Genomic DNA, 13,070 nt, shown 5'->3' with positions numbered 1-13,070 from the left:
GTCTGTTATTGAGAACGACAAGGGGGAAGCCACTGCTTGCCCTGGATTGTTAGTATGGAATGTTGATACTCTTTGGGATTCTAGAATCTTGTTACTTTTTGGGGATTCTGTATGGAATGTTGCTACCATTTGGGGTTCCGTGCTACCAGTTGGGGTTCCGGAATCTTGCTAGTCTTTGAGATTCTGGAATGTTGTTACTCTTTGTGTTTTGGTCAGGTTATAGAGACCCGGATTGGCCACTTTGAGAACAGGCTACTGGGCTTGATGGACCATTGGTCTGACCCAGTAAGGCTATTCTTAGGTTCTTATTAAAAAAAAAAAAAAAAAAAACATTCACAATTTACAAATAAGACATACACACACACAAAAAATTACATTCGCAATGTTGACATCATCACTACATAAATTAATAAGAAGCTTCCTGAAAATAAGCCTTCAAACATTTGCAAAAAAATACCTACCACACAGAATCTCCGTGTACGTTTTTTTTAAATGGCCATTTCCTAGATGCATCCTCATGCATCTATCTTTTTGAAACATTAAAAAATTAAAAATCCTTATGAAAAACGCACAAAAACCAGCCATTGGGATGTCGGAGGGGCCACACAAACATCCCAGCAGCTTCACTCAAAAGGCCCCAGGTACACATCTCACCATAACGTCCTCAAATTCTATGGGGAGCCCTCCAAAACTCACCCAAAATTGTACACTGCTGAATTTGCTTCAGTAATTAGGGGTTCCTTTATTAAGGCGTGATAACTGATTTAGCACGCGCTAAAGATTAGCATACGCTAAATGCTAAGGCATCTATTATATTCCGTGGGCGCCTTAGCATTTAGCATATAAGAACATAAGAACATAAGAAGTTGCCTCCACTGGGTCAGACCAGAGGTCCATCTCGCCCAGCGGTCCGCTCCCGCGGCGGCCCATCAGGTCCGTGACCTGTGAAGTGGTTTCTGAATACTTCTATAACCTACCTCTAGTTTTATCTGTACCCCTCAATCCCCTTATCCTCCAGGAACCTATCCAAACCTTCCTTGAAACCCTGCAATGTGCTCTGGGTTATCACAACCTCCGGAAGCGCGTTCCATGTGTCCACCACCCTCTGGGTAAAAAAGAACTTCCTAGCATTAGTTCTAGGAAGTTCTTTACTGCGTGCTAAATCGATTAACGCGCTTTAATAAAAGGACCCCTAAGTTTGTTAACCCGTCTCCAGCTGTATATCTTCCCAATAGCACTTATGCCTGCAGGTACCATCTTTATGTGGTTTTGGGTGGGTTTTAGTAAATTAGTTAGAGTGGGATATAGTGCCAGACTTTGTCCTTAAAAAAAAAAAAAAAGAGGATGGGTGTCCCTACCCCGCTCTGCCCCCATTCCCGTCCCGTTCTGCCCACGGCCCTGCCCCAAAGTGGAACTTTCTTGCCGACTACGATTCGCAGGTCTGCCTGCGGAGTCAGGCAAAGGTGCCTAGATTTTGTCTTGACGGGCAAAAGAGAACCGAATCCAGATTCACACCGTGCAGATCGCTCACAGGAAATAGCTGCCTTGAGCTCTCGTCGTCTCTCGAGACTACGACGGGAGCTCAAGTCAGCCATTTCAGGTGAACGATTTGTACGGGGCAGGAGCGAGGGAAGTTCACTTCTTCCCCGAAAACCCGCTAGACCAGCAGGTAAGGCTTAAGGGGGGGCTTACAGGGCTTAAAATAGCCCGAAAAAGGAATTTTTGGTTTAAAATAGCGAATAAGTGAATCCGTAGATACGGAAACTGCGAATACGGAAGGGGAAGTGCATTCACGATGTGTTTTTTAAATAGAAAACAGTGAATAACATATGAAAAAGTTATTTGCGGGTCTGTTAATCCTCTATCACCGCAAATACGGAGGGCAAAGTGTACTGCCTTTCGATGGTTGCAGTCAGGGCTGTTTATTTTTTATATACAGGTGCTTATTCTGTGGCACAAACAGCCATGAGAGCTTGTTCCATGAAAATCAGACCAAAGGTCTGACCTTTTCACAAGGGTAGGAGATTTTTGAAAACAGCAAGACAATTCCATAGCAAAATGCTGCGTATTCTTCATGTCTACCACCCCCCTCCACCCTTTTCCATACAATCACAAAATAAATTTAAAATATCAGCGCGCATAAAGTGAAGGAATAAGAAAGAAGTTACATCAACATAACAAGGAAAAATAACAGCAGTTTTTAGTGAAAGGCTGGTGCGCTGCTCCCAACACTCGTAGAGTTCCTATGAGCATTGGGAGTAGCGCAGAGAATTCAGTGTGCCAGCCTGCGTTAAAAACTTCTATTGCGGTTGGACTAACTCTGCATTTCATCCCATCGAAAGCTTGTCACTGAATATTTTTGTGTTGGTTGACCTCTAGTCCCGTGCAGTCAAATGGGAATGTTTTATCCAATATTCTAGCCATTTATCCGATGCGTAAAGAGGAAGCGATGGGGGTGATGGAGTGACTGCAAAGCCTCTGCTGGGAAAGACTTGATTGGAACGGAACATCGTGTTCAAGGCTTGGAGTTTAACATAACTGAACTCACTGCCCAGGGCTGAATTCTACAGACTCTCCCTTCCTCCCGTAATCAAAAGAGCATGAATCGAAGTGGGCCTAATTTCTCACACACAAATTCTTCATAATTGAGTATTTGTTTTTCAGCTCTCCAAAATAAACTGCCAGTATTTGCTTGGACAAACACTGCTGGAGGAAACCGATTGCAATCACAAAAGAAGTATTTGAGTAGGCCCTTAGGCTACCTTGTATTAACCTCTGCTAAAACACGCTGTGCTTTTAATAAATTATTAGCTTTAATGAAGAAAAATATTCAGTAATAAGGTCACTGCCTTTGGCTACTTACATCTCTGCGAGAACAAAGATATTGTCATTCTGAAGTCAATCATTAAATGAAACCTATCATAGATGTAAACAGAGAGAGGGTTAAAGAGATTTAGTAGAATAATGAGAAGGACTACATGCCTCACTGGTGCAGACCGCACAAGGGTAAAGCGTTTCTGGGTTTTGTCTGGGTTTTGAAAAGCCTCTAGCAATGAGTGATGTCGGGACGGCATCTGCGCATGCTCGGATGCATCACCCCAGCACATGCACAGGAGCCTTCCTGACCAGCAAACAGGTTGAGGGGGTGGGGCTGGGGGGGCATGACTTAGGAGGAAAGGGGCGTGGCTGGGCAGAACAGGGCGGGCCTGGGGGCAGGGCCACAGGTCCGGATTTTCATTTATGAAAATCTGGTAACCCTATGTGTATTGCTAAAACTTTCTCCAAGGGTAGCACCTTCCCATCTCCTGTTCCTACAGCTTTGAGAGCCCGACTCACATTGCTTGGGATTTTATGTGTCAGAAAACCCAGTATCAGGATTGACACTCTCTCTAGATGCAGACCTGATTCACAAATATATTACTGGCATAGTTTTGAATACTATTATTTGTGTTAGATTTTCTGCAATGCCTCATCTCAAAATCTGCAATAGGGTTGACCTCCTTGATGACGTGGAGAACATGAGGAAGGACCTAGCAAAATTTGGAGAACGGTTTGGAATAAGGCAGCTAAGGTTGAATGCTAAGAAATGCAAGTCTGTGCAGTTGGGCTGCAAAAATTTGAGGGAACAGTACGATTTAGGGGGTGAAGAACTTTTGTGCATGAAAGAGGAACGGGACTTGGGTGTGACAGTATGTGGTGATCGTAAGGTGGCCAAACAGGTTGAAAAGGCAATGCCAAAATTTAGACAAGACGCTTGGGAGTAGAGAATGACATGGTGACAAAATTCATCACCGTTCCCGTCCCCATGGATAACCGCGGGAAATAAACCCATGTCATTTTCTAGTGTCTATTTCAACCTCAGTCCTTCAACACCAGCATTCTTCAAAGCAAAGCTTGCGGGTCAGTGGTTGTGGCCATTCATACTCTGATTCTTATGTGAGCCAAGGATAATGAAGCCATTGTGACATCACTGATGTGATTGGCTCTTAGGCCCTGGTGGAATGAGGCATTATGACATCACAAGATCTGCTCTGGATACCAGAGACTGTCATTCTGTAGTGTCTGTTTCAGCCTCGGTCCTTCTACACCAGCATTCTTCAAAGCAAAGCTTGCGGGTCAGTGGTTGTGGCCATTCATACTCTGATTCTTATGTGAGCCAAGGATAATGAAGCCATTGTGACATCACTGATGTGATTGGTTCTTAGGCACTGGTGGAATGAGGCATTATGACATCACAGTATCTGCTCTGGATACCAGAGACTGTCATTCTGTAGTGTCTGTTTCAACCTCAGTCCTTCTACACCAGCATTCTTCAAAGCAAAGCTTGTGGGTCAGTGGTTGTGGCCATTCATACTCTGATTCTTATGTGAGCCAAGGATAATGAAGCCATTGTGACATCACTGATGTGATTGGCTCTTAGGCACTGGTGGAATGAGGCATTATGACATCACAATATCTAGATACCAGAGACTGTCATTCTGTAGTGTCTATCTCAACCTCAGTCCTACACCAAAGCTTGCGGGTCAGTGGTTGTGGCCATTCATACTCTGATTCTTCCCTCTTTCCTTAAGGAATGACATGAAGATGGTTTCCCGCGGTTATCCGCAGGGACGGGGACGGTGATGAATTTTGTCACCGTGTCATTCTCTACTTGGGAGCATAGGGAGAGGAATGGCTACTGGTGAAACCTCATTTAGAATAGGAAGACCGCACTTTCAAAAAGATATGAACAGGAAGGCTACTAAAATGGTCAGTGGTCTTTGTCATATAGCGTATGGGGGCAGGCTTAAAGATCTCAATACGTGTACTTTGGAGGAAAGGTGGGAGAGGGGAGATATGATAGAGATGCTTAAATACCTATGTGGCATAAATGCGAATGAGGCGAGTCTCTTTCAACTGAAAGGAAACTTTGGAATGAGGGGGAAAAAGATGAAGGTGAAAGGAGACAGACTCAGAAGTAACCTCAGAAAACACTTTTTCATGGGAAGGATGGTAGTTTGTGTGGAATGGCCTCCTGGTGGAGGTTGTGGAGGCAAAAAGTCAAGAAAGCTTGGGATAAGAACGTTGGATCGCTAAGGGAGAGGAAAGGATAGTAGCAGGCAGACTAGATAGGCCATATGGTGTTTATCTGCCTTCAGTTTTCTCTGTTTCTGTGTTTTCTAAGTTCCTCACACCTGGCTAAAAATGTGATCCTTGCCTGATAAGGGATGAGCAGTTTTCAGAGCAGGTATCCAAATAAGTCACAGCCCTCCCAGTCACTGCTAACATGCAATGATTTTGCCAAAATGAAAGGTCTCCATTAATACCTACAGACAGTCCCATCTAAGCTCCCTCCAGCTTTCCATCCCCACCCTCTACACAGCCATCAAGGACTCATTCAATCAAGAGGAAGCGCTTGAAAAAAATCCTGAAAGGCCTATGGCCTACAACCTGCCCTCTCGATCCCTGTCTAGCAAAGATTGTACAACAAGTGAGTATAGGCCCCATTGAAATGGTTAACTCCTTGCTTGTGGAAAGGCAGCTACCAACAACACTGAAAAAGAGTTTCCTTGACGAAGACACCAACCGGTCTCTAACATTCCTTTCCTGGCAAAATCTATAGAACGGACAGTCTGCATTGACTGGTTAACTGAAAATAATTGCCCAGATACATGTCGATCTGGCAGACAGTTCTTGTGTCCTTTCTTGATGATCCATGCCTCAATACTAGTGTTGCTGGATTTCTCAGCAGCCTTCGACACTGTGGGAGTGCCACAGGGGTCCATACTGTCTACCATTTTATTTAATATCTACCTCAAGTCTCTAACTGAGCTGTTCTGGTCAATGGATACAAAATTCTATGTCTAGGGTTGATAGGGCTCTCCCTTTTGCCCTGAACAGCTGGTTCACCCAACATCGCTACTAGAGAAAAGCCAGTATTGAGCTGGCTTGGGGAAATCCACAACTTATTCCTAAGATAAGCAGCATTGAATCTGTTTTGCTACTTGGGATCTAGCTAGGTGCTTGGAACCTGGGTTGGCCACTGTTGGAAACCGGATACTGGGCTTGATGGACCTTTGGTCTGTCCCAGTATGGCAGCTCTTATGTTCTTATGTAAGCCAAGTATAGGACAATCAAGCCACTGTGACATCACTGATGAGGTTGGCTCTTAGGCATTGGTGGAATGAGGCATTATGATATCACAATCTCAGCTCTGGAATGTTGCTACTCTTTGGGTTTCTGCCAGGTATTTAGGACCTGGGTTGGCCACTGTTGGAAACAGGATACTGGGCATGATGGACCTTCAGTCTGTCCCAGTATGTCAATTCTTATGTGAGGCAAGTATAGGACAATCAAGCCACTGTGACATCACTGATGAGGTTGGCTCTTAGGCATTGGTGGAATGAGGCATTATGATATCACAATCTCAGCTCTGGAATGTTGCTACTCTTTGGGTTTCTGCCAGGTACTTGGGACCTGGGTTGGCCACTGTTGAAAACAGAATACTGGGCTTGATGGACCTTCGGTCTGTCCCAGTATAGCAATTCTTATGTTATCTGCTGAAGAGGAATCTCTGTGGATGAGAAGTAATCCACCGCTGTTTAGCTCTTCTTTTAGGCATTATGTTCTTTTCCTTCGGTGTTTTTTCCCCCCACTTGTTCTTTCTTAATGTGGTCTAATTTTTTGTGTGAATTAAGAAGAGATATTTGAGTTGTATTATTACTTGTATATTCTTATTTTGCATATTCATAATTTTCCTGATTCAAGGTATCTTGATTGTTGTAATACTGAAATGGTTAAATTTTAAAAAAATTCTATATCTATGCCAATGATGTACAACTCATACCCATTGATCCAGATCTACCCACAGCTTTGAGTAGACTGACTGTCTAACGTAACTCAAGAATGGGCAAACAGCAAAATCTGCCTGAACCCAAACGAAAGAGATTCTTTGGTTTCCTAACACAAGTGGGCAAATATCCAACTTCAAAATATCTTTTGGGAAGTATGAACTCCCCCTAAAATCACAGGTCAGGAATCTTGGGATACTGCTAGATTCATCACTTGCTCTGATTCTGCAACCTTTAAAAATTGTCTCTATCATCTTCGGCAGCTGCACAATCTCTCTCCATATGAGGGGACTGCTGAAAAGGTCTCAGCCCAACCAAGAAGAGAATGATGTGGAGCCATGAAACTTACAAGTTATTCCACATTTTGGGCAGAAGTATAGGGAAACTAAGTATAGGGAAAGCAAGCCATTGTGACATCACCGATGAGGTTGGCTCTTAGGCATTGGTGGAAGGAGGCATTATGACATCATAATATGAGGGGCAGCTGAGAAGTTCTCAGCCCAACCAAGAAGAGAATGATGCGGAGCCATGAAACTTACAAGTTATTCCACACTTTGGGCAGAAGTATAGGGAAAGCAAGCCATTGTGACATCACCGATGAGGTTGGCTCTTAGGCATTGGTGGAATGAGGCATTATGACATCACAATACAAGGGGCTGCTGAAAAGTTCTCAGCCCAACCAAGAAGAGAATGATGCAGAGCCATGAAACTTACAAGTTATTCCACACTTTTCTTGACACTTTTTGTTTCAATGATATGAAATGAAAGTGTCAAGAAAAGTGTGGAATAGCTTGTAAGTTTCATGGCTCCGCAACCCATCATTTTCTTCTTGGTTGGGCTGAGAGCTTTTCTGCGACCCCCCTGGATATTGAAAAGACAACTGGTCCATGCCATGATAACATCACAACTAGACTACTGCAATGCCCTGTACACTGGCCTACCCAAAAAGAGTTTGCATCAGCTGAAACTAATTCAGAATGCTACAGTATGACTGATAGAAGGTTGCACGAGGCATGACCACATCAAACCCTTGTTGCACAAACTACACTAGTTACCAGTACCTTACAGGGCTAAATTTAAATCTTTCTGTTTGATTTTCAAGGTCCTCTGACAAAATGGGCTCATCTGCCCAAGCCTCAAACACTGTAAAATCATAAGTGTTCGAGGCTTGTGCGGTTAAGGCAGAGCTTACAGGAATGGGACAGGGACAGCGACAGCGACAAAAGTCGCAGGGATGGAGAAATTGAATTCCAGCAGGGAGGGGGACAAATAGTCTACAGCCCACCACATATACTAACTACTGTATTTGTAAATCAGTTCCTTATACATTGCTTAACTGTATAAACAACTTGCTTTGAGTTTAGGCTCTCATCTGATTATCGCAAAGAACTCTGTATCTTGTCCCCATCTAATATCTGCATTTGACCCTTCGGCTATAGGATAAGCTGTATTATAGAAAAGCATTAGCATCGATTCAATGTTATTTGCATATTCTGATTTGCGCACCCCGACTGCTTGTACTGGCTTCTGTGAAGAATCTATTTAAGGCGATCAGAAATACAAGGGAGACCTGTAGACGTGAAAAAAAAAAAGCAGCCGGACTGCAAAAACCCGATGCACTGCTGACTCCTTGAAGCGAATGCGGTGAAGAATCCTGGAGGAGCGTGTGGCGCAGTGGTTGGATCTACATCCTCAGCACCCTGGGGTTGTGGGTTCAAACCCCGCGCTGCTCCTTGTGACCCTGGGCAAGTCACTCAGTCCTCCATAGCCCCAGGTACATTAGCTAGATTGTGAGCCCACCGGGACAGAGAGGGAAAAATGCTTGAGTACCTGACTGTAAAAACCGCTTAGATAACCTTGATAGGCGGTATATAAAATCCTAATAAACTTGAAACTTGTTTTTACTCTCCACAAAGACCCCCACTTTCCTCTGCTTTCTGTTCAATGCCTGTTCTATGCCAACGCTTATCCTTCTGTCTCCCCTGGGCTCCCACGGGTGTAGTCTACAGACCTCCGACTCAATCGCAGCAAATTGATAAGGATCTGATTGTGGATATCCAAAAGTTTGGAAGGAAAGAGGAGGTTCTGCTGTTGGGAGATTTCAACCTGCCGGATGCGGACTGGAATGTTCCGTCTGCGGAATCGGAAAGAAGTAGGGAGATTGTGGATGCCTTTCGAGAGGCTCTGCTCGGACAAATGGTGACGGAACCCACAAGGGAAAAAGCGATATTGGATCTGGTCCTCACAAATGGAGAGAGTATCTCTAATGTTCGAGTGGGTGCTCACCTGGGTAGTAGCGATCATCAAACGGTTTGGTTTGATATAACGGCTAAAGTGGAGAGCGGCCGCACGATACTTAAAGTCCTAGATTTCAAACGTACGGACTTTAATGCAATGGGAAAGTACCTGAAGAAAGAGCTGTTAGGATGGGAGGACATAAGAGAAGTGGAAAGACAGTGGTCTAAGCTGAAAGGAGCGATTAAAATGGCTACGGACCTTTAAGTGAAGAAAATCAATAAAAACAAGAGAAAAAGGAAGCCGATATGGTTCTCCAACCTAGTGGCTGAGAAAATAAAGGCGAAAGAGTTGGCGTTCATGAAATATAAAAAAACCCAAGAAGAGGAGAGCAGAAAGGACTACAGGGAGAAACTGAAAGAAGCCAAGAGAGAGATACGTTTGGCGAAGGCACAGGCGGAAGAATAAATGGCTAAAAATGTAAAAAAGGGAGATAAAAATTTTTTCAGATATATTAGTGAAAGGAGGAAGATAAAAAATGGAATTGCTAGGCTAAAAGATGCTGGGAACAAATATGTGGAGAGTGATGAGGAGAAAGCAAATGTGCTAAACAAATACTTCTGTTCTGTGTTCACAGAAGAAAATCCTGGAGAAGGACCGAGATTGTCCGGCAAAGTTACACGAGAAAATGGAGTAGATTCTGCGCCGTTCACGGAGGAGGGTGTTTATGAGCAACTTGAAAAACTGAAGGTGGACAAAGCGATGGGATCAGACGGGATCCATCCCAGGATACTAAGAGAGCTCAGAGAGGTTCTGGCGAGTCCTATTAAAGACTTGTTCAACAAATCTCTGGAGACGGGAGTGATTCCTGGGGATTGGAGGAGAGCGGATGTGGTCCCTATTCATAAAAGTGGTCACAGGGATGAAGCAGGAAACTACAGGCCGGTGAGCCTCACTTCAGTTGTTGGAAAAATAATGGAAGTGTTGCTGAAAGAAAGGATAGTGTACTTCCTTGAATCTAATGGGTTACAGGATCCGAGGCAACATGGCTTTACAAAAGGTAAATCGTGCCAAACGAACCTGATTGAATTTTTTGATTGGGTGACCAGAGAGCTGGATCGAGGACATATGCTAGATGTAATTTACTTGGATTTCAGCAAAGCCTTTGATACAGTTCCTCATAGGAGGCTGTTGAACAAACTTGAAGGGTTGAAGTTAGGACCCAAAGTGGTGAACTGGGTCAGAAACTGGCTGTCGGACAGACGCCAGAGGGTGGTGGTTAATGGAAGTCGCTCGAAGGAAGGAATGGTGACTAGTGGAGTCCCTCAGGGATCGGTGCTGGGGCCAATCCTGTTCAATATGTTTGTCAGTGACATTGCTGAAGGGTTAGAAGGAAAAGTGTGCCTTTTCGCAGATGATACCAAGATTTGTAACAGAGTAGACACCGAAGAGGGAGTGGAAAATATGAAAAAGTATCTGCAAAAGTTAGAGGAATGGTCTAATGCCTGGCAACTAAAATTCAATGCAAAGAAATGCAGAGTAATGCATTTGGGGATTAATAATAGGAAGGAACCGTATATGCTGGGAGGAGAGAAGCTGATATGCACAGACGAGGAGAGGGACCTTGGGGTTATAGTGTCCGAAGATCTAAAGGCAAAAAAACAGTGTGACAAGGCAGTGGCTGCTGCCAGAAGGATGCTGGGCTGTATAAAGAGAGGCGTAGTCAGTAGAAGGAAGAAGGTGTTGATGCCCCTGTACAGGTCATTGGTAAGGCCCCACTTGGAGTATTGTGTTCAATTTTGGAGACCGTATCTGGCGAAGGACGTAAGAAGACTTGAGGCGGTCCAGAGGAGGGCGACGAAAATGATAGGAGGCTTGCGCCAGAAGACATATGATGAGAGACTGGAAGCCCTGAAAATGTATACCCTAGACTAGAGGAAAGGAGAGACAGGGGAGATATGATTCAGACGTTCAAATACTTGAAGGGTATTAACGTAGAACAAAATCTTTTCCAGAGAAAGGAAAATGGTAAAACCAGAGGACATAATTTGAGGTTGAGGGGTGGTAGATTCAAAGGCAATGTTAGGAAATTCTACTTTACGGAGAGGGTAGTGGATGCCTGGAATGCGCTCCCGAGAGAGGTGGTGGAGAGTAAAACTGTGACTGAGTTCAAAGAAGCGTGGGATGAACACAGAGGATTTAGAATCAGAAAATAATATTAAATATTGAACTAAGGCCAGTACTGGGCAGACTTGCATGGTCTGTGTCTGTGTATGGCCGTTTGGTGGAGGATGGGCTGGGGAGGGCTTCAATGGCTGGGAGGGTGTAGATGGGCTGGAGTAAGTCTTAACAGAGATTTCGGCAGTTGGAACCCAAGCACAGTACCGGGTAAAGCTTTGGATTCTTGCCCAGAAATAGATAAGAAGAAGAAAAAAAAAAAAAACAAATTTTAATTTTATCAGGTTGGGCAGACTGGATGGACCATTCGGGTCTTTATCTGCCGTCATCTACTATGTTACTTTGTTACCTAGCTGCCGGGAACTCTTGACTGGCCACTTCCATGTATTTTTGTTTTCTTTTTAAGTCCAAAGACACTGCTCAAGTTTACAACCTGGCCACTTTTTCCAGAGACAGGCTTTTTTTTTTTTTTTTGCAACAAAGAGTGAGAGACGCCATCGTGTTATCTGGAAACCTACTATTGAAAAATGTTGCAGAAGCTTTCAAATCGACACAAAGGAAACCTTGTTTGACTTATCTTGGTGTTTAAGAATACCCATAAAATGAGATTTCACCAGGATATTCTATTCTGCTTGCCTGGAAAGGAGATTGTCTTATGCACGGGACAGCAGTACAGAACTGCTCACATTTCAAGGGCATTTCAAGAGGTCAAAGGCGAATTTGGAAATGGGGCCAGAGGGGGTGGAGAAGGGAGGAAGGGACCCCCTTCTGTTTTGTTTTATTTCTCTTTGATAACAGTGTGGGCAAGATACAGACCGAAGAAAGGAGCTTCCCAAACTTTCTCTGGACTCTTTGCAAAGATCCCGGCGTAAACTCGTAGACCCGTCAGCTGAAAGAGGCTGCAATTAAAATTTCATCTTTCCAAACTGTTGGTAGCCAATCAATTAGCGCTCGTGGGACCTGCTGCACTCAAACTATTTTTCCCATGATGTAATTCAAGTGTACTTACAGGGACTGAAGAGTGCGCAGATTGTGGAAGGCTTCGCTGGGGACCCCCTTTAAGCGATTGTTCTGCAGCATTCTGGTGTAGGAGCGCACGAGAACAGAAAAACAGAAATACGCTGTAAAGACCAGAGCTATTAAAAGACAAACAGGCCGGCGTAAATGGTTCTATCTCAGTGGTCTCCATCTCAAACCCTTTGCAGGGCCACATTTTGGATTTGTCGGTAATTGGAGGGCTTCGGAAGAAATAGTTGATGTCTTAGTAAAGAAATGACAGTTTTGCATGAAGTAAAACTCTTTATAGTTTATAAATCTTTCCTTTTGGCTAAGTCTTAATAATAATACGGTCATTTATAGCCAAAGAGACATATGATCAAGAAACTGTTTTATTTTACTTTTGTGATTAGGATAAACATACCGAGGGCCTCAAAATAGGACCTGTCGGGCCACGAGTTTGAGACCACTGCTATAGGCTAAGGCTCTTTACACCTGCATTGTGACATCATAGAACTTTATGGTTATAGAAACATAGTAACACGATGGCCATCCACAGCATCCACTCTCTCCTCCTCTCCCTATTGGCTAAGGCTCTTAACATTTGCATTCTCCTCTTCCTATAGGCCAGTGGTCTCCAAATCAAACCCTTTGCAGGGCCACATTTTGGATTTGTCGGTACTTGGAGGGCCTCAGAAGAAATAGTTGATGTCTTAGTAAAGAAATGCCAGTTTTACATGAGGTCAAACTCTTTATAGTTTATAAATCTTTCCTTTTGGCTAAGTCTTAATAATAATATTATTGTAATTTATAGCTAAAGAGACATATGAT

At 43.8% G+C, this 13,070-nt stretch overlaps 1 protein-coding gene across 9 annotated transcripts in view; it reads right to left on the bottom strand.

Moving 5' to 3' along the window:
* LGR5 (leucine rich repeat containing G protein-coupled receptor 5) overlaps window positions 1-13,070 on the bottom strand; it is a 147,524-nt gene that overhangs the window by 64,854 nt on the left and 69,600 nt on the right. For 8 of the 9 annotated variants that reach the window (XM_033952907.1, XM_033952906.1, XM_033952904.1 and 5 more), the window contains exon 4: window positions 12,253-12,324. The exons of the other annotated variant lie outside the window; for it this stretch is intronic. In XM_033952907.1, coding sequence (XP_033808798.1) covers window positions 12,253-12,324 — 72 coding nt within the window. The remainder of the gene's footprint in view (window positions 1-12,252; window positions 12,325-13,070) is intronic. 9 annotated transcript variants of the gene reach the window in all.

This window comes from Geotrypetes seraphini, chromosome 7 (genome assembly GCF_902459505.1).
Source record: "Geotrypetes seraphini chromosome 7, aGeoSer1.1, whole genome shotgun sequence".
Lineage (NCBI taxonomy): Eukaryota > Metazoa > Chordata > Amphibia > Gymnophiona > Dermophiidae > Geotrypetes > Geotrypetes seraphini.
Note: the sequence above shows the minus strand (reverse complement) of the source record. Positions and strands in the feature narration are given on the sequence as shown.